At 28.1% G+C, this 21,542-nt stretch overlaps 3 protein-coding genes and 1 long non-coding RNA gene across 10 annotated transcripts in view; 3 read left to right on the top strand and 1 right to left on the bottom strand.

The window, feature by feature from the left end:
- LOC110613114 (proline-rich receptor-like protein kinase PERK3) overlaps positions 1 to 21,542 on the bottom strand; it is a 39,824-nt gene that overhangs the window by 15,232 nt on the left and 3,050 nt on the right. For 4 of the 6 annotated variants that reach the window (XM_043955763.1, XM_043955762.1, XM_043955764.1 and 1 more), the window contains 6 exons: positions 18,588 to 18,674; positions 18,423 to 18,493; positions 17,741 to 17,817; positions 17,501 to 17,645; positions 17,174 to 17,359; positions 16,240 to 16,765 (listed from right to left, as the gene is read on the bottom strand). The exons of the other annotated variants lie outside the window; for them this stretch is intronic. In XM_043955763.1, coding sequence (XP_043811698.1) covers positions 16,640 to 16,765; positions 17,174 to 17,359; positions 17,501 to 17,645; positions 17,741 to 17,817; positions 18,423 to 18,493; positions 18,588 to 18,674 — 692 coding nt within the window. In that variant the 3' untranslated portion in view covers positions 16,240 to 16,639. Of the gene's footprint in view, positions 1 to 16,239; positions 16,766 to 17,173; positions 17,360 to 17,500; positions 17,646 to 17,740; positions 17,818 to 18,422; positions 18,494 to 18,587; positions 18,675 to 21,542 lie in introns of those variants that run through there. 6 annotated transcript variants of the gene reach the window in all.
- LOC110614209 (proline-rich receptor-like protein kinase PERK3) overlaps positions 1,665 to 21,542 on the top strand; it is a 111,757-nt gene continuing 91,879 nt past the window's right edge. Inside the window, exons 1-2 of one of the 2 annotated variants that reach the window (XM_043955743.1) lie at positions 1,665 to 1,886; positions 2,063 to 2,194. In XM_043955743.1, the coding sequence (XP_043811678.1) occupies positions 1,802 to 1,886; positions 2,063 to 2,194 (217 nt within the window). In that variant the 5' untranslated portion in view covers positions 1,665 to 1,801. The remainder of the gene's footprint in view (positions 1,887 to 2,062; positions 2,195 to 21,542) is intronic. The other variant, XM_043955745.1, reaches the window with a different exon arrangement.
- LOC110613115 (putative proline-rich receptor-like protein kinase PERK6) lies at positions 2,560 to 4,428 on the top strand. The gene is made up of 4 exons (XM_043955777.1): positions 2,560 to 2,855; positions 2,961 to 3,025; positions 3,229 to 3,311; positions 4,287 to 4,428. The coding sequence occupies exons 1-4, from the start codon at positions 2,756 to 2,758 to the stop codon at positions 4,351 to 4,353; spliced, it is 315 nt and encodes a 104-aa protein (XP_043811712.1). The 5' UTR covers positions 2,560 to 2,755; the 3' UTR covers positions 4,354 to 4,428.
- Positions 10,813 to 11,466, top strand: LOC122723495. Its single transcript, XR_006350402.1, has 2 exons — positions 10,813 to 10,871; positions 11,342 to 11,466. It is a non-coding gene; the product is annotated as an uncharacterized LOC122723495 (long non-coding RNA).

Below are 21,542 nucleotides of genomic sequence, written 5' to 3'. Positions count from 1 at the left end.
CCATAATTTTCCTTTCACTCTCTCCATTTTCTTTCCCATTATTTTCTTCCCTTTCTTCTCTTATTCTTCATTTTCTCTATAATTATCTCATTTTTTTCATCTCATTTCTTTTCTATTATTTTTCTTTTATCTCTTATCCTTTTTTATCTCATTTTCTTTCCTCTTCTGTTATTTTCTTTATTTTCCTCCATAATTTTCCTTTCACTTTCTCCATTTTATTTTCCTTTATTTTCTTCCCCTTCTTCTCTTATTCTTCATTTTCTCCATAATTATCATTTATATTATTTCCTCTCATAATATTTTCTTCTATACTATTAGAGGAAATAAGATATTTTATAACACTCGATTTATGGGCTTGACAGATACCTGTCTTGTAGCTGTAGTATAAAATATCTTATTTAGCGAGATTAACATCCGTCATATGGTTTGGTGGATATCCGCCTTGTAGTCTGATATAAAATTTCTTAAAAACTTTTTATAAAGCAGAACTAAAAGCGAAACTTATAGATAAATAATATTTATATTATCATGAGATATTCACATTCAATATATCCATCCATGAGGAGGTGGAATAAGATTTTTGTAGAGTTTAAACAACTCAATAAAAGTCGTAAAAAGAAGGGACTGCTGCAATTACAATGGATGATTATGAATATGATATAATAAATTTTAATGATAATAAAAAAAATATAAATGATCAATTACAATATTAATAAATTGTCCTTTCCATATTTGATCTAAAAAAGAATTGTTCGCTGTAATTAAAAAGAAAATAAATCAAGTGAAGTTAGCCAATGAAAATAAGATAAAACTTGAAAGTACAATGTATTGGATTATAGATTTTTTTTTTTTAAATCTAAAATAGGGTCATAATAGTTAGCTGAAGTGCTATTGTGAAAAAATTACAAAAAAGTATTTTTATTGGAAGATTGTGTTTTGAAGTAAGAGATAATATTAATAATAAAAAGTGCATGGACCTACCTAAAAAAGCAATTGAATTTTGCAAAAATTTTGTGAAGGCTAATTTTATCGATTAACTTGAAGTTGGAGGTTGTTGAAGTTTCAAATCAAATAAAATTAATAATGAAAAATAAATAGGAAAACTATTACTGTTAAAATGTTGTTTAGAAAGTTTTAAGTTGAATTAGGAAGAAATTATAGTTAAAAAAATTAATTTAAATATTATATAGTCCTTAATTGTAGAAGGAAAATAATCTTTCAAATCAGAGTAACTTCTTGTAAGATCAAATTGTGAATGATTGAAACTAAATTGTGATCGGTTGATAGTGCTGAGTGATTTTAAGAAAATTAAAAAAACAAAATAGTGATTTTCTTTGAACTGAAAAAATAATTAGTGATTATAATTATTTTTTATTAATAATTTATTATAAATAAATTTATTTTATTATTTATCAGTATTGTTAAATAGAAAAATTTTTAAATAAATTTCATTTATTATAAATTTAAGAGGGATCAAATGAATCTCATTTATTTTCATTTATATCTTAATCTATATTAAATTGAGTTCACATAAATATTTTTTATTTAATATATTATATATAAATTTTTTTAAGTAAACTTAATACATCGTATATTTAATAAATATTAAAATAGATTTTATCTATCGATCAATCTATTTATAAAGAGATACGATGGAGCGGATGGATTGAGATAAATATTTCTCCGGTGAATGTTTGGGAAAAAAAGTCTAACATTGGCGCCCGCCACCCACTTTTCCTCTTCCTCACTCTATTAAAATATACGTAAAAGCATAACCCACTCCGCCCAGCATATTGTCACAATGGGGAAAACTGTAGGGACTCTGCAACTTTTGATGGGCTGCTGCAAGACCACTTCTGAGTCAGATGGCTGCCAAAACGACACAGGTATTATTCACAGGCTCTCTGTAATTAATCAATCTAAAGTAATAGAACACAGAGCCTCTTGAGTTGTATATGCTTCCATCGTAAAACTGATGCTTCTTTCTTTCAATATTGAAGGTGTCTGTGTACTCCGTTGTTTTTCCCCCTAACTAATTGTGGCTAGTTGTAATTTTTTTCAGATGATATATCCAAGTTACCTGCACCACCACCTCACCAGTTGAAGGAATATGGTTATAAAGAACTACCAGTTGCAACTGAGATCGGCTGCTGCAAGACCACTTCTGAGTCAGATGGCTGCCAAAACGACACAGGTATTATTCACCGGCTCTCTGTAATTAATCAATCTAAAGTAATAGAACGCAGAGCCTCTTGAGTTGTATATGCTTCCATCGTAAAACTGATGCTTCTTTCTTTCAATATTGAAGGTGTCTGTGTACTCCGTTTTTTTCGCCCTAACTAATTGTGGCTAGTTGTAATTTTTTTCAGATGATATATCCAAGTTACCTGCTCCGCCACCTCACCAGTTGAAGGAATATGGTTATAAAGAACTAGCAGCTGCAACTGGGTATTTCTCCGGAGACTGTCTCCTTGGGGAGGGTGGTTTTGGACAAGTCTACGAGGCAACCTTAGATGGTGAAAAAGTTGCTATAAAGAAACTTAAAATAATAAAGCTGGAAAATAAATTGGAGGAGAGTGAGTTCCTTACCTGTGTGAATCATCCAAACATTGTTAAGATGATTGGGCTTTGCAGGGAGGGATCCAATAGAGTGCTTGTTTTAGAGTTTGTTCCTAATAAGACATTGACATATCATTTACACGGTGAGTCCTTTTACTCAAATCATAAATATAATTTTTATTTTTTAGTATGATTTATGTCTTTAACAGATGAAAAGAACAAGACTCTGGACTGGCCAACCAGAATGAAAATTGCTTTGGAATCTGCAAATGGATTGCTATATTTACATCAAGACTGTTAGTAATTTTACTGCTTTTTATGCTATAAATAATTGTTCAACTATACATGTATATTGTTGATTAAATTTTTTTAAATTTTATTAAATATATATATATTTTCAGGTAAAATTATACATCGAGATATGAAAGCAGATAATATTCTTCTTGATAATAATTTTAATGCGAAGGTATTATATATTTTTAAGCAGTAGAATTTAAATTTTGACCTAAATTTTAAGATATTTTTTTATAATATTGAAATTTTTGTGTGATTTTATCAATTTGAATATAAATAAATAACTTTATTAGATTCTGTTTTTTTTTTTAAAAAAAAAATTATATGTAAAAAAAAAAAACATCTAACAATTTATATGAATCGTTATTGATTCAGGTTGCTGATTTTTCACTTTCTAATTTTTTGTCGGATACTGATAAAGTTTCCCACATTACCAGTCTATTTAGGGGAACTAATGGGTAAGTATATATACTTTTTCCTGACAGTCCACTTTTGAATTATTAAATAAAAAATATATTCGCATATTTTTTGAATTATTATCATGTTTTGTTAATATAGAGCATACTCTTTGTAATATGGTTGATTTATAAAACTACATATTACTTTAAAAAATTTGAAGTAAAACATAAAGTTTCTGTAAAATTTAATTTCTTTTCATCTCAAAACAATTATACTTTATTTAAATAAAATGATGGATAAAAAACTTTATTTTAAAAAATTTACCTAGTTAAAATTTTTAATTTATGAAAAATCTTAACTTAATTTTTTCATTTTTACAGCTATGCCGATCCAGAATATGGTAATATTCAAAAAATTTCAAATAAATTAGATGTGTATTCTTTTGGTGTCATACTTTTAGAGTTAATTACCGGAAGAAAACCTTGCTCGGATCACGGAGATGCTACAATAGTCAAATGGGTAAGACACATATGTTATTTAATTATAAATGATTGAGTAAATATTTCTTTTCTTTATAATATTCAATATTATTTTTTATAATTGAGAGCTTTTTAATTTTCTTTCCCCTTTATAACTATGTGTAGACTAATTGAGAACTCTGCTTTTTTTTCTTTATAATGTTCAAGATTTTTTTATTAATTGAGAGCTTTTTAAATTAACTTTTTTTCTTTATAACTATGTTTAGACTAATTGAGAACTTAATTTGTTAGAACTAAAGTTATATAATTCAAATAAATTATACTTATATATGATTTATATTTTAAATATATAATTATATATTTACATTTCAAATAAGTTCACACCTCTTATTTTTTACTTTGACATATTATAAATAATCAATGGAAATTTTCAAGTATCTTAAGCCATATATTTTTCTTTAAATTAAACTATTACATGTATTGTAATGATAGTTATAGAAAATTAAAACTTTAATTCGATAAAAAAAATTATTAACAAATTATACTTTCATTCAGGCTAAAAGTAGGATTGGACAAGCTTTGTACGAGAATGATTGTACGAGTCTTGTTGATCCAAGATTGAAACAGTATGAGGAAGAAGAAATGATAAGAATGATTTATTGCGCTGCTGCTTCTGTATATAAACCTTCATCTTTTCGACCAAACATGGAACATGTAAGAGTTTATATATGTGGTTAATTAGATGTCGTTATTTTATCTTTTAACTTTTTTTTTTTGAAAGCAAAACCACTTATTGTATTAATAAAATTCCATTAAACAAAGAGGGTCATCCCAAATAGAGAGACGATTATACCTAATAGATACTCTAGCCAAAATATGAGCAGTTACAGTAGCATTACGACGAACTCATCTAACAGAAATATCAGTTCTAGAGTTTAACAAAGATTTACAATTATTCAAAATCAAACCCCTGTATAAGATAATTTGGCAAAAATTCTCCTCAAGTGTCTGTCTAAACCCCTGCATAAGATAATTTGGCAAAGATGCTCCTCATTCTTTCTCATCTCTCGAGCATAAATCATTAAAGTCTCCCGAACAAAGTCACAAAAGAAAGTTTCTACGAGATAAAACTCGAATAAGATTCCAAAACTGACGTCGTCGTTGCGATTCTGGAAACCCATAATAACTAGTAAACCTCCATTGAACATTACCTTCTGAAACAACCGAATCAATAAAATTTGAAGAAAAGTCAACAACAGAAACAGAAACAGAAACAGAAACAAATACATGACTCTTCCATATTAACAAAAGGTATCCTCCCAATCCTTGTCTATTGACTGAGAAACAACTATCAAAATGTAAAAAACTACGAAAAAATTTCATACGAGAACTAAGAACTTTTGTTGCCATCAAAAATAAAATGTCCGGCTTGTAATTAGTAACCAAATCCTTCGATGCATTAACTGTCCGAGGATTGTCGAGTCCTTGGCAGTTCCAACACAAGACGATCATTGCTTTCGGCTATCCCGGCCTTTGACGGAATAAGTTGCTTCACTATTACCTGTCAAATTAACATTCGCAGGGGTATTGTTAGAGGCATCCTGTTGCTAGGAAGGAAAACCTATAACAACGTTATGTTTAGTGTTTCTTAGCCTTTTTTTAGCATTATCATTTATTCAGGCTGCAATCTCCTCATCAAACTTATCAGAATTGCCTTGGCCCACAAAATTTTTGTCCATAATATGGTCCTCAGTCTCTTTATTTACAATGGGTTGACTTTTGCCAAATAAGGAGAATTGCCTATTATGTGCTGTCAAATTAGTGTTTTTAAAATTGCTAGTTGATGCCAATCCTGCCACAAATCCTGGCGGAGTAGAATTACCGAAATCACGCAGCCACAGCCTTGTCGGTCTCTGGTTCCTACGAACAGGTGCTCTGGGAAATCACCCCAACTAAACTTGATATCTTCTTTCATATAATTAATAAAACTCTAATAAACATTGGGAGTCTCATCCCAAACATGGAAGCAAGAATGATTAATGGACACTCTAGCTAATGAGTGAGTTGCCATTGTTGCTTGTCTCCTATCCCACTCAACCAAACTATCAACTCTAGAGTTCAAAATTTGTTTATAATATGAAATAATGAGACCAAGCTCTGAAAAGTCTGGAAGAATGCTGTGTAAAGCTTGGACCACATGCTGGCAATCCGAGATGATGCAACCATTTAATGGCAAGAATTTCGTCGCAAAAGTAAGACGGTGACACAAAGCCAAGGCTTTTACAACCGCTTGTGAGTCATTTCCTTCCGAGAAACCAGACACAGGTTGTTGTCAGAGTCCTTGATCACAAAGCCATAGCGAATGAGATCCTAAGCTTGGAACATTGCTCTATCAACTTGACATAACCATTCACAAAAGTTTGTGTTACCAAAGTAAGTGAATAAACTGGTTTTGAGACGTGAAAGAAAAAAAAAAACACTTTTTTTTTCCCTTAGGCTTGCTGCAGAGTTGTGGCAATACTTTTTCAGGATACAACATAGTCAAGAAAAAGCACCTCTTCAGATAGACACGGACATGTTAGTATTTGTCATAGCATAATTTCTATCTCAATTAACCACGTGTCCAAGTGACAAGTCTTTGATTTATAATATAATATATCAATTTTAGACTTCCTCCAAAATGTCCCTCTAAAACACTTTATGTTTAAGTTAAAATTTTTCACAAAATAAACGCTTGAAAAATCTTATAGGCTTTCTGTATGGGATTCTTTACTTTTCATTTTCGCAACTTATTTAAACAAGCTATCAAGTTATTTTATAACAGCTTGTTGATGAGACATGGCAGGACCGCAAACAAATTCTCATTGTGCGACTGTTGTTGACACCTGGATAGGAATGTAATCGAATCAAGTCGAGTTTTGTAAAGTTCAAGCTCGTTTATTAAAAAATTTTATAAGTTCGAGCTCAAGCTCAACTCGAGCTCTAATATTTAGCTCGAGTTCGACTCAAAAATTAAATACTATAATCGAATCGATTAATGAAAAACTCATTTAAACTAATAACAAGTCTAATTCAAATTTGAACTCAAAAACTCGATTAAAAAGCTCGTTTAAACTAATAAGAAGTCTAATTTAAGTTTGAGCTCGAAAGCTCGATTAAAAAACTCATTAACAAAACTTAATTAATTTAAATTTTTAAATATTAAAATTTTAAACTAAAAGATTAAAAGAGATTTTAATAAAATTAAATATAATTTAATTAAAGTATATTGTAATTAAATTCTTAATTTAAAATACAATATAAAGTGAAATTTTTATTTATAGAGGAGTTTTACCCCATCATCTCTATAAGTTTTCAGTGTGGAATAAGAGATATTATTTCAATAACCTTCTATACCTCATATATAAAATAACGCGTAATAATTTAATGAAAGTGGGTTTGTGGTTAGGGCCATGAAAAGTGGGTTTTTTTAAGGTTTTGGTTTCTATTCTCATCAATAATAAATGATTAAATTTTTTTTAATATTTAAACTTTTTTACATTTTTATTATTTAAATTTTAATATTTATTTATTTATAATATCAAATATTATTTATTATTCAAATACTAATTATAAACTTTTAATTAATTATATAAAATGTATTTAATATAAGATTAACTATATAATACTAAATTTAATAATTATTTATTTAAATATTTATATTATATGAAAAATTAATTGATGTATATATAATAAATATATAAATTTATATACAAATCGTCTATGCAGGAGAGAGATTTTTTTTAAATTATATAGTTTTAATTAAATTTGTATATTTTATTGTTAATATCAATAGGTATTTTTATATAAAAATTATTAATATATTATAATTGATTATTCATATGATATCATTTCATTAATCATATATTATTATTTATTTTTATTTAAATATATAATTTATATTAAATTATTTTATATTATATAAAAAATATTATATATATAATATAAATTAAAATATTATATAAAATAAATATATTAATATAATTATAATCAATTTAAATTATATAATTATATATATACATTGTACTCAAATTTTATTAATAGAATTATATTGATTTATATTTAAATTATATAAAAATTTTAATTTATAAAATTAAGCGAGTAATATTAAATAGAAAAATAATCATACAAATAAATATATAAACATATGAAAATAATAATAATAATAATAATAATTTATTAAAAAAATTAATAGTTTAAAAAGAGTGTCTATTTAGAAAGATATGTAGTGAAAAATAAATATATAAATTAATAATATAGTTATATATTTAAGGGGTAGAAATATAAAAATTAACAATATATATGGTAAATAGATTAGGTGGCTAATAGTGGCATAATCGAATCAAGTCGAATATCTTAACGAGTCTACTCGATGAACATTTTAACGAGTCTGCTCGACGAACATCTTAACGAACCTGCTTCACGAGTCTCTTAATGAGTTTGTTCACGAGTCTCTTAACGAGTTTATTCACGAGTATTTTAACGAGTTTGTTCATGAGTTTTTCAAAGAGTCTGTTTACGAGCCTCTTAACAAGTCCACTCACGAATCTTAACGAGCTTAATACTACTGAGTTAGGTTCGCGAGCCCAATACTACTAAACTCAAGTTTAGCTCGTTTAATAAACGAGTTTAAAAATTAAGTTCCAAATTCGACTCATTTAAAAATCGAATCGAATCTGATCAAATTTTTATCGAGTCGAGTATCGAATAACTCACTAATAGCTTGGTTGGTTTAAGGCTTCCACATGCACCTGGATATGTTTTGCCATTCTGACGGGCCTGCCAGTCAGATATCCATCGAGTAGCGACCTCTACTATTTTTGCGTTGATTTGGGAATTGTGCTGCCATAGTTCCAAGTTGCGAGCTGACCATTATTTCCAAGCAATGGCTGCACATTCAGCTGCTATCTCTTGTCCCTTAAGCATCAAAAACTGCATCAACGAATTCTCCAATGAACATCTAGAAAATTGCAAACAGAAGATCTTAACCTTTATTCGATCGGGTCCGCCGACAGGGAAGATATACTTTTAGTATCATAGTCAAAGAATTCTCCAATGAAATTACCTAATAATCAAAACCCAGAAATCAGCATATACAAAGGTATATGCAGAGGGTCTTCATTAGGCTTAACCGCCTTCTACCCCAGAAGAAACCTATTAACCATGGGCCTCCATCCACCACCCGTTCAAAATCAACGATGTTATAAAAACGAAACAAGAATCTTTTCGCTTCTAGGGCAACCATAGACACTCCACCCAACGGATGCCTCAGATGGGCCATCATAGATTTCATTGACTGCACATTAATGGAGTTGTAGGTTAAAAACATTCCTACCATGCAAAACTCATAGTTCGGTTTGGGTTCCTCTTTAGAGATTCTAACAAGTAGAGGAATAGGAGTATCTTCTTCTTCATCCAATGAAAGATGGGTGAAATCTTGTTCCAAGATTAGAGACAGTCACGAAGAACAGAAACAAAAAGAGACAAAGAAAATTACAGGGACATAGCTACCACAGAGGAATCACAGAGGGAGACTATTAGCTGTAGTTCATTTATTTAGTTGATTATATATATGGAGTAACATTTAAAGATTATATATTTGTGATGCAGATAATTGAAGTTCTTGATAGAAAAATGTTGCCCGAGGAGATAATGGATGGGAACGACATCGACGGTCTGCTGGGTACTATATATGAATTTCCATTTCTAATAAATTTGTCAAAAGAAAGTTTTATGCATTTTTGCTCTGTTTTCTGTTTTACTAGCTGTGGCTTGTTATAATTTGGTCAGATGGAATACCTCCAAATACTCAAATAAACATGCCAAAGATATATGGTTTTGAAGAACTAGCAACAGCAACTGAATTTTTCTCCAACGCACATCTCCTTGGCGAGGGTGCTCTTGGTCAAGTGTTTAAAGCTACTTTGGATGGTAATGACGTTGTCATCAAGAGACTTAAACGAATCCGACCAGAAAATACGCTGAAGGAGATGAAGTTCCTTGGCCGTGTGAGGCACCGAAATCTAGTCAAAGTGATTGGGTACTGCAGCGAGGGAGCCAATAGAGTGCTTATTTCTGAGTTTGTTCCCAATAGAACCTTGACATATCATTTACATGGTGAGTGCTTTTTTATTGCCATCTTCCCTATACCCAGTGAGCAATTAAATAGTTTGAGTTAATCACTTTAAATCTAATAAAAAATAAAAAATTATTTAGAGACGGTGTAAATTAAGTTTTTATTTGCCATATAATGACTTGTTAGAGTTTTACACATTTCACTCGTAGCCTATTCCTAACATTATTTCATAGTTACATAGGCAAAACAAAAATCTGATCCAAGAAAATTAATCACATAAATCCTAAATTAATTAAGTGAAATAAAATCATGATAAAAAAATTTAATTAAAATATATATTCTAATTTTAACTTATGTATACAGGAAAATATATTTTGGATTGGTCTAAAAGAATAAATATTGCCATACACTCTGCAAAAGGTTTGGAATATCTTCATAAAGACTGTAAGTACTTCCACTCTGTATAGTCTGTAATTTGCTCATTATATATGTATTTTTTTAGTTATTAATATTTTCATTGAAATTTTTAATCTCTTTTTGTATATGTATTTTTAGGTAGACCTAAAATCTTACATGGATATCTCAAAACAAATAATATTCTTCTTGATGCTGATTTTGAACCGAAGGTATGATATTTTTATAAAAATATAATATTTTTTTTTTTAAATTCACAGTTAAATGCTAAAAATTTTAAAAAATATTTGAAAAAATTGTGAATTTGTTTATTTAATTAATGCTAGGATGTAATTTAATCTAAAAATATAATATTTTCATTTAAATTCACAGTTAAATGCTAAAAAGTTTAAAAGATATTTGAAAAAATTGTGAATTTATTTATTTAATTAATGCTAGGATGTAATTTAATCTTATTCCGATTGCTCTCTTCTTCTTTTTTTTTAATATCAAATTATATGGAAAAAAATTTTTAATTTTTGTAAATTATTGATTCAGATTGCAGATTTTGGACTTTACGATTTTTTGCCAGATCGATTTTTTAGTACCCGCATATCGACAGGAAGTCTATTGTAAGACATTTTTTTTTTTATTAATTAAATGATCGATGGAGTATAATTATACTTTGAACGGTTAAAATTTTAAAATAGAAAAATAACTCAGAAAAAATATTAATCTTAAAAATCTATTTATTAGTGAAAAATAATTTATATTTATAAAATATTTTTCGTGTAAAATAATTTTTTATGGAAAATATTTTTTAATTCAGATAATTTATTTTTTATTGATTAATTTTAATTTAAAAAATAAAATTTATTAATGAAAATAATTTATTATTTTTTTAAAAAAGTTATTTTTTTAAAATAATTTATTTTTTATTAAAAAATATTTTTTATTAATTAAATTTTTTAAATATTTCAAACGATCAAAAAATATAAAAAATATTTTGTAAAATAAATGAAATCTAATTGTTCATCTAAACAAAGATTTTTTATATTTTTTTTTTAGGAAAAAGAAATCCTAACCTTACTTTTCATTGCAGTTATGCTGATATTGATGAACAAAAAGTATCAGAGAAATCAGATGTTTATTTTTTTGGCATCATACTTTTGGAACTAATTTCTGGAAGAGAATATATAGTTAATGGCTTCCCCATTTTTTCTTGGGTATGACACTAACTCTTCATACGCATAGCTTTTATTTATATATAAATATGTGGTTAACAATTTTTTATTTTTTAAGAGGTGTTAATTTCAATCATAAATTATTAATTAGTTTTGCACCCAGTCCACAGTCAACCCATAAAGCTATTTAATTTCAATTAAAAAAACTTAAACTAATTAATTAAATTAATTAGATTTAGAAAATATATAATGTTTAATAATTTTACATATTTTATCTATATGCATGATTAAATATAAGGAGACCAATATTTTTTTATAATTCATATAATTTATTTATGCCTTCTTTTCTAATTTATTTATAAATATATGCGGACCAATATAATTAAAATAATTAGAGTTTTATAAATTTAATGATAGTTATAGATTATTCATGACAAAAAAAAAGTTTATTTGGATTTTTTTGAAAAAAAAAATAACAAATAGTTTCACTATTCAATGTTCAGGCTGAGAATCTGATTAAGCAGGCATTGGATAATGGTGAATATACCAATCTTGTTGATTCTAGATTACAAGAAGAATATGACAGGGAAGAGATGCTCAGAATGATTTACTGTGTTGCAGCTTCAGTATATAAACCTTCAAGGTTTCGACCAAGCATAAGCAAGGTAACTATAAAATTCTAATTAACTTTAAAAAAAGATTTTCTTAAATTTTGAATTTGTGATTATATTATTTATTATATAAATTGATTATTGAAATAAATTTTTAAACAAAAATTTTGAATTAATTGGGTTTTCTGCTCTAAGATTTATGCGTTTAAGCATTCTTCCCTTGCTAATTGATGCAGATTGTTCAAGTCTTAGAAGGGATGATACCTTGGAGCGTAATCTGGGGAGAAAATGACAACGCTTTCCTTAACTCTCGTTCGACCCTTTGATTTGTGAATTTTGTCCTCGTGGCTTGATCCATCTTTGTGGTTTGATTATGGTTATTAGTTCAAATATTGTGATTTCGTTGTCTATTCTCTTATGATATTAAGTTTGAGGTTTTGAATTGTTTTAATTGTAATCTCAGCTTCTTTTTATGAGAGATTCCTACGAGAAAACGGTAGAAAAATATGATCGATTCCATCGCCGGTACATAGCATGTAAGTTTGACAATTTTTTCGCTTTGCATAATTTATCTTAATTTTCATCGAATTTGGAGAGTCTAATGATCGGATTAGTTACTTTTTCATACTAAAATTTTTTAATTTATTAATAAGAAATTTTATTTATAAAAAAAAATTCCCTAAATTTCATTTTTTAAATCATTTGTTAACATAGTATTGATTTTATTTTTTAATATAATATTTACTGAAAGAGTTTTTAGCCACTCAAGTGTCATTGTCATCTAATTTCAGAGTAATAAACTCTAACTTCATGATAATTTTGACCATAATAATTAATTTAAATTTCAAGCATTTACACCACCAATTAAATACATAATCACTAGTGGATTTTATCTCATTTGAATTTAAATTTTAATTAATATTACTATATTCTTCTAATACAGTGGGACATCAACTGTATATAATAATATTAACTCATGGTACCTCTCAAATAATTCTTTAACTTTGACTGAAGCAGCCCAATAATCATGTTTAGATCATTTATAAATCTGCTCAATTTACATAGTATAAGTTATATCAAGTCTAAAAAATACATTAAATGCAATAATTTTTTAATAATATGTGTATATGAGCAATAATGCCATCTGTATTCTTTTTTGAAAATTAGTATTATATAAAGTATTTACTGATTTGATATTGATATGTCTAAACTTATTTAAAAAAAAATCAATATTAATGCTCTTATGATATAATTATATTATCATTCATCCTTATTAATTTAACACCCTAAATCAAATTTATAAATAGAAAAACATTTAATTTCAAATGTTATATTATAATTTATTTCAAATATAAATATAAATAAATAATCATATGTTTTGTAAACATATATACTAACCAAAATTTAATAAAATATCTCATGTCACTCTTTAGATGCTCGTTCCAAACCATATAAAAATTCAAGAATTTTATTTTTTTGATTAAAAACAGGACAACTTTTATATCACACAAAATATAAGCATATTTTTAGCAAAATACTCCCACAATTTTAAATATTTTATGTCAATCTTATAAAAAATTTCATAATTCATAGGAATTTTATGAATTTATTATTTTATTTTCTTCTATTGTATTACTTTTAATGCTATTATGAATAAAATAAACGCAAGCATGCGTAAGAGTAATAATATTTTATAATAATTTATTACTCTAAACTTTTCAAAAATAAAAAACCTCTAAAACTCTACTAAAAAAAAATTAATTGCTACTTAGAGTTCAACTACTAAAGTTGTTGTCTCTCATAAAATTCTTAATTTTTTTTTTTTAATTTTTCTAGGACTTTCTCAATATGTTCTACAAGAATATAGCATAATTATTTATTAAGAATTAAATTAGAAAAAAATTAACATTGAATGGGTCAAAGAATGAAATATTTTTAAAAAAATCACATTCATTGCATTATACACATTGAACTCTTAGAATCAATGATTAATTTTTCAAATTAATAATTTGCTATCTTATGACATATTTAATAAATAAGGTCAAATAAATTAACACTTACTTGCTTTTCAAAATAAATATGGGTTGAACAACTTAATTTTTTTTATATCAATAATAATATAAGAGTGATCATTTATCAATAAGAATATGGATATTATATAATAAAATAAAATTTTTTGTAATAAATGAAACCAAAAAATAAAGATAAATGGATAAAATTTAAATAAATAATAAAATTATTAATTTTTTTGAGCAATTGCAGTATTTACAATTTGTGTACTTAAAAAAAAACTATTTCTTTATCAATTAAAATCCAGTCTGTCGGCTATTATTTCAAGTATTTCCACTTCGAATCACAATGAAGTAAAATTCTACTACTGACATATTCATCTCAATATATAACCTCAATTTAGATAATGAAAATCAATTAATTAATATCTCTTTCAATTTATAACTTAAGAGAAACTGGATGAATTTCGGTGATTATTATAAAGTAATTAAAAAAATGAATTTATCTAAACATTGCTGCACAAGTTTCCCATAATCATATGAATAATGACTAAAAAATTTTAATGGTGAATTATGAACACTTTTTCTAGCACACTTTTTAAATTAAAAATAACTAAAACCATAGAAGTAAAGAATAAATAAAGGCATAAAACCATAAAAATAAAGAATCAAAATAAAAGAAAAATATTAAAAAGTAAAGAACTGACCTAAATAGAAAATTTAAAAAGTGATATCCACTTTCACATTCACCTTAATAACTATGATTATTTCAATCTTTCAATATTTGATGTTTGGATCATTGTCTCACATTTTTTACTTGCTATGATTTCTTTCGTTTCAATCTCTCTATTCTTAGTTATCCTATTTCTTTCCCATCATTGAAAGAATAAATTCTTAAAATTGTTAGAAAAATAAAATAGAAGAATAAAATCTGAGTCGTGTTATACACTATCTTTAAATATTTATTTTACAATCCCCAAAATTAAACAGGTTTTTCTGAAATTTAATTTTCAGGATCAGGACAATAAAAATTTATCTCTAATTTATAACCCAGCAGAAAAGATAGATAAACGAAATAATAAAGTAGAAAATGAGAGTAACTTTCTTTGTGAAGATGCATGCTATTTATAATGAAAAAGATAGCCGTTGTAAGCCGTTATAAAAATTTTGAAATAATATAATAAAATTATAACGGTCAGATTTAATATTATATTTAAATATCAAACCTGCAACAATAAAAAAAATCTCATAAATAAAATCTTCAACAACCACAAAATATTTTGAAATTTAAATTTATTTTACAACAAATTAAATATAAAGTGAAAAATGGATGTTAATTATCTTATTAAATCACCATTCCACATGTAATTTACATAGAATTATGAAGTTTAATTATCTTATTAGATCGTAAAAAGCAAAATAAAAATGTTTGTCTTATAGAAGTAGCATCAAGCAGCAAAATTAAAGGACGATGGTCCAATTCAAATAAGGATTCACGAATAACATAAGCTCGAGGAAAACATTTTTGTCACTCATTAGAAACTAAAACACGATCAAGACATTGTTAAATAGCTTGATCTCCAAAATGCTTATTAATGCATGTATAAACAAAACCTTTACATTCTAACTCTATCAAAGTAATTGATTGAATAAAATCATTAAAGTCCATTACTTGAGAAAAATACACCTCACATCCCTCTAATTTATCGTCCTAGCACCTAATTCCATTAAAATCGCCAATATAACACCATAGGATGTCATGAGAATCTCGAAGGCATAGTAAATCATTCCATAAAAGAGTCCTATTACTTCGATCAAGATACCATACACAAAAGTCATTTACAATTTGAAAAATGTATGAACTAATTGCACCTGACAATCTATAAAATATTGTGAAGCAATCCATAGTTTCAACAAAATTAAGTCATCCCATCATAATAGAGATCTCCTGTCTTAATCCATTGGATCAACAAAAATCGAAAAAGGATACCCACACTTTCGTTGTAAACGTTGCATATATGCACACTAATTCTTAATCTCCATAAGAAAGCCAATACACGATCGATATTTATGAATAAGCTCTTTCAAAGCTTTTATTGCCAAGAAATAACCACTACCTTGGCAATTCCATGCTAAAGACGTCATATTGACTAATCACAAAGCTCAAAAAGTACAAAAACAAAATGAGAGGCTCAATTGTAAAAAAATACTACTATAAAATCTGTAGCTTTAATTGTCTCCAACAGAAGCATTGTTGCCATACTAATAAAGTGTTGAAGCTATGCCTTGACAAATGGCATTGGCATACAACTCACATGCCCAAATTCCTCTACGTCCTGTTGGCCACTTGCACCGCACGGAGATTGGAAAACAAAAGTTCACAAAACTGGTATCAGGCTCCTTAATCACAAGCTCTGTTAATTTTGCCATATTCCTGCCCGGTTCCTTTCACAATCAACCATTGACTGAATTAGTATTTTTTTTTTCTTCACACAAAAATAAATATTATTTTACACACATACTTTTATTTTATTAATTTATTATATCATATAAATATCTTACATAATACAACCATTATATTTTATAATTTTCCGCTTTATGGCACCGCCGGCCTCAGCGCCTCTGGTAGAGCGTAGGGTGATCCTTGATATAGGTACTGGGTGTCATTTCTCAGCCATATATAATCCATAGGTTCTTTATTTCCTTCAAGTACTTCAACTATCTGTATCACAAAACATATAAACACAAATTTTTTAACATTTAAAGTAGCTATCATATAATTAAACTATAAATTCTTCCGTTTGATTTATATCAAAATCAAGCTTTGACAGAAATAAAATCTTGTACCAACGATTGAATTTTCAGAGCAATAATTTTTTTCAAAAAGGGTTGCTGAGAATAAGTTTTTCTTTAACAAAAAATTCTATATCTATTATGCATGCTGATTAGTGATTATAATTTATAATACACTATTCATTAAGAAACTCTGTGTGCTTAGCAATTTATTTATTTGATTTCCATTGTATTTCAGTTTCAAAAAGTGTCTTACATAAGTTAAAATGATATAATAATAATAATAATAAGAGCTCAGAAACAGAAATATAATCTCTAGCTTGATCTTTGTACTTACTTGGCTCATTTTTGGACCTAATTTCATAGGTTTATAGACACAAGCTGCTGCACAATAAATCATTCGACTTATTTCTTTTTTGCCATTATCCTTTTGCAATTTGAAATCAACAAGATTATTATACTTTTCCATATCCAAATCTTCTTTATTGTCTGTTTCCAGAACTTGTTTGAGAGGAGAAAGTGCCTGAAATTTAAAAAACATAAACTGAATGATATTCAAATTGACGCACAAAGGTTACTTAAGTAATTCATTAGGCAGAAACAAGATATTAGTTTCTACTTCTTTTTAATTATACTGGCAATTTAAAAAAAAAAAAGTACATACCCAATTAACTAAGCGCTCATTGTCTCCAAGTATGGCAAATTTCCCTGTAATTAACTCCAAAAGAACAACGCCAAATGAAAAGACATCAGACTTTTCAGTGAGCTTCCCTCTCAGATCAGCTATGTAATACTCAGGAGGTTCATAACTGCACTTTGAAAAAGTTTGCATGAGAATATGAAAACTGAGTAAGCCAAGGAAAGGTGATAAGTTTAGGTAAGAAACAGAAACAATTAATCTTACGAAATAGTTCCCCTTGGGCCAGTAGAAACGTGAGTATGAGAACTCATAAATTCTTTGGCAAGTACAAAATCTCCAATCTATAAAAAATTAATGAAGAATTTATTGATATATAAGTAAGTTTATTACGTCATATAACATAAACTCAAAAAGATCTTCTTACAATTTTTTTTTCCACCTGTCTCATATTATAATCCACTTTCATTTTTCAAATAGTAGTTCATTTGTTGTTTTCCTAATGCAAAAAAAGAGCCATTACAGTATAAATTTTCCTGTTTTGAAGACTCTAATTCTATTTGTCTTCTTTAATTTCACAAATAGTCAACCTATGTAATTAGATGATATCGAAATTGAGAAAAACTTATTTGAACTCGATACACATAAATTCAAACCATATAAATATAAGTTTCTTTATAAAAAAATCACATAATCCACATTCATGTGTTTCGGACCTATAAGTTTCTTCACCACTTATTTCAAATTCTTCAGATTTAATAGATTTTATCAACCTCTTCTCTTCAACAAAGTTTTTTATTGATATTTTTATTATTATTTGAAATTTATTGAGAGTTTTTTTTAAACGTGGCATTGAAATAATAAGTTTAACTTATAAATTCTCCATAAATTTTAGTTATAAATATAAATAATTATATAGAAAAAGTATGAGAATTTAAAAATATATTACCTTTGGGATAAATTCATCACCAAGAAGAATATTAGCACTTTTAATATCTCGATGAATAATTCTGGGTTTACCTATATAAATAAATATTATTATAGAAGAATTAATGAAAATATCTTAATTAAAAAGAAAAAAATAATAATAATAAAATAAATTCTAGATACTCACAGATTTCATGCAAGTATGCTAATCCTTTTGCAGTGCCTAAAGCAATTTTCAATCTATCTGACCACTTAATAGTATGCTCTTCCTTTCCTGCAATGTTATTTTCCTCGTATCAAAATAAAGAAGAGAAGAAGAAGAGGGGTAAAAAAAGAAGGATAATCGTAAGAAATCAACTATCATAGTTATGTGATTTGAATAAGTGTAAGCTTATTTAGGAAACACATTAAAGTTAGAATTTAAGCATTTAAGATATTGTATTATAATATTTTTCATAAAATTTTCTCTCTATTTTGCCTATATGGACCTTACGGCAGATTGAATATAGTTAAATTTTTGTGTCTATTTTCTTTCTCTTTCACACATATTGTAATTGATGAATGTATATAATATTGTGTTTGTTTCAACCCTGATATATATATTTTTTAAAAGTTTTACCAGCATAATTTACTATTATTTTATATCATAACAATAGTTATATATATATATATATATATAATATTTATAATTATTATGTTTTTATTTTTAATATATTAATAATACTGTAGAGTGGGGTAGGAAAAAAACATCTCGACTGTATTGAAATTTGTAAAAAAAAAAAGAATGTGTCTGTACAATGGTCAGTGGGACTTATATAGTCCTTTGATACAGTGATGAGAAACACGTGAGGAACTAATATAAAAAATAGTCCCTATATCTACAAAAACAACAAATATGCCCATATCCTAAAAAAACATAAAATATAGCATTAAACAACATTTATCTCTATATGCCCCCTGCAAATTGGAACTAAGAGGAAGACCAATGGCAACTTGGAATATAAGTGTTGATGTTGGTCTAAAAGATAATGGCTTTGTGAGCAGATTTGCAAGTTGTGCAGTGGTGGAGATATGAGAGGGACTAATGAAGCCTCGCTGAAGTTGTTCACGGACTATGTGACAATCGATTGCAATATGTTTCATATGCTCATGAAAAATTGGGCTAGCATTAATGTGCAAGGCATCATTGTTGTCACAGTGAAGAGTGACTGGCAATTGGATAGGTACCTGCAAGTCCTGAAAAATATAGGAAATCCAGAGTAGTTCACACACTGTACTAGCCATTGCCCGATATTCCGCCTCAGCGGAAGACTTAGATACAGTGGGCTGATTGTTGGTTTTTCAAAAAACCAGCAAAGAACCAAAGAATATACAGAATCCAGTAAGGGATTTCCTAGAGAAAGTGCAAGAAGCCCAATCAAAATCACAGTATGTTGTGAGAGGTATTGTTTCAATGACAGAAAAATGTAAGCCTTAGTTTATAGTGCCTTTTAGATATGGAAGGACATGCATAACAGCCTCCCAATGAGACTTTCTGGGTTGATGCATGAATTGACTTTGATGCTGAATAGCATAACTAAGGCAAGTTTTTGTTAAATTGATATAGAGTAATCTCCTAATCAATCGTCTGTAAGCATGAGCGTCAGGGAGAATATCCCCAACATCCAGAGAAAGATGCAAACTTTTGGACAAAGGAAAGGGGCCTGGTTTGCATGACTGCATACCAGCATCCTTCAGAATGTCAGAGGTGAATTTAGTTTACCTTAATATGGTGGCAATGGAGGACCTAGCCACTTCAAGACTAAGGAAATACTTTAGGAATCCCAAGTCTTTAGTAGTGAACTTTAAATGCAAGGCATGTTTAATATCAGTCATGGCAGTGATGGAGGTATAAGTGAGAATAATGTCATCCACATATATCAAAAGAGCTAAGAAATAATCATCAGTATGTTTAACAAAGAGACAATAATCATGAACAGATTGATTGAAATTCAAGGACTTGAGAAAACTTAAGAACTCAATATTCCATTGTCGAGAGGCTTGTTTAAGCCCATAAAAAAAATATTTTTCAGGTGGCAGACTTGCCCTAGCAAGGCCTTATAATACCTTTGTGGAGGATGCATATAAACTTCTTCTGCTAGAACACAGGCCATTGTTTCTGAGTAGCCAATGCAATAAGAATTCTGATAGCAGCTAGTTTTGTAGCAGGAGAAAACCTGTCTTTATAGTCTACGCCTTCTATTTAGTTATAGCCTTTAGCCACCAAAAGAGTCTTAAACTGATCAATTTCACCATTGGGTTTGCATTTCACCTTGTACACCCATTTACAATCGATGGCTTTCTTGCCTTTGGGTAAGGTTGTAGCTACCTAAGTATTATTTAGTTCCAATGCATGCAACTCATGTCGCATTGCATTGATCCAATTAGGATCTTGGGATGCCTGAGCATAAGTAGTAGGCTCTTGTGTGTGAAAAATATTCAATATATAGGTCTGGTGTTAGGATGTGAGGCAAACAGATGAGAGTGAAGGATGGGCAATAGTGGTTGCAGAAGCAAGGTTTAGTGGCTCTGGATGACCTCCTAGGACCAGAAGAATCAGAAATAGGTGAAGAGTGAGAGAAAGGAGAGGATAAGGGTGGGAACTGTGTATTTTCTAAGTCAAGTATGGGAATAGGTAGCACAACATTTGGAATATCTTGTGATGTTGTAAAAGGGAAGACATATTCATAGAACACAACATCTCTACTAATAAAGATGTTTCTAGTAGCTAATCATAAGGCTTATAGGCATTATGATTGCTGGCATAGCCAATGAAAGCTGCCCAAATGGATTTTGTGCCAATTTGTCTTTGTGATTACTAGTTTTCGTGGCAAAACAAAAGCATCCAAACTTCCTGAGGTAGAAGTAATCAGGAACTCTCCTATAGAGTCGTTGATAAGGACTCTCCCACCCAAATTGAGTCATAGGAAGGTGTAGAGATAAATGTTGTTTAATGTTGTATATTATGTTATTTTAAGATATGAGCGTATTTACTGACCTCCTGTTGTAAGGAGTTTAACATGTCATTGAGTTCATTTATTTTAGTAGATGTGTCAGGCATATCAAGGGGTGTATCCTTTTCTTCAGGGGGACTCTCAACAAC

This window comes from Manihot esculenta, chromosome 4 (assembly GCF_001659605.2).
Source record: "Manihot esculenta cultivar AM560-2 chromosome 4, M.esculenta_v8, whole genome shotgun sequence".
Lineage (NCBI taxonomy): Eukaryota > Viridiplantae > Streptophyta > Magnoliopsida > Malpighiales > Euphorbiaceae > Manihot > Manihot esculenta.
The sequence above is the reverse complement of the archived record's forward strand: the minus strand, read 5'-3'. Positions and strand labels throughout refer to the sequence as shown.

What these genes read in the sequence shown, in the direction of transcription:
- LOC110613115 (XM_043955777.1), top strand. Translation starts at nt 2,756, where the DNA reads ATGTCTTTAACAGATGAAAAGAACAAGACTCTGGACTGGCCAACCAGA. An exon ending in GCTATATTTACATCAAGACT is followed by an intron (nt 2,856 to 2,960) that starts GTTAGTAATTTT and finishes ATATATTTTCAG; the next exon opens with GTAAAATTATACATCGAGAT. An exon ending in ATAATAATTTTAATGCGAAG is followed by an intron (nt 3,026 to 3,228) that starts GTATTATATATT and finishes TTATTGATTCAG; the next exon opens with GTTGCTGATTTTTCACTTTC.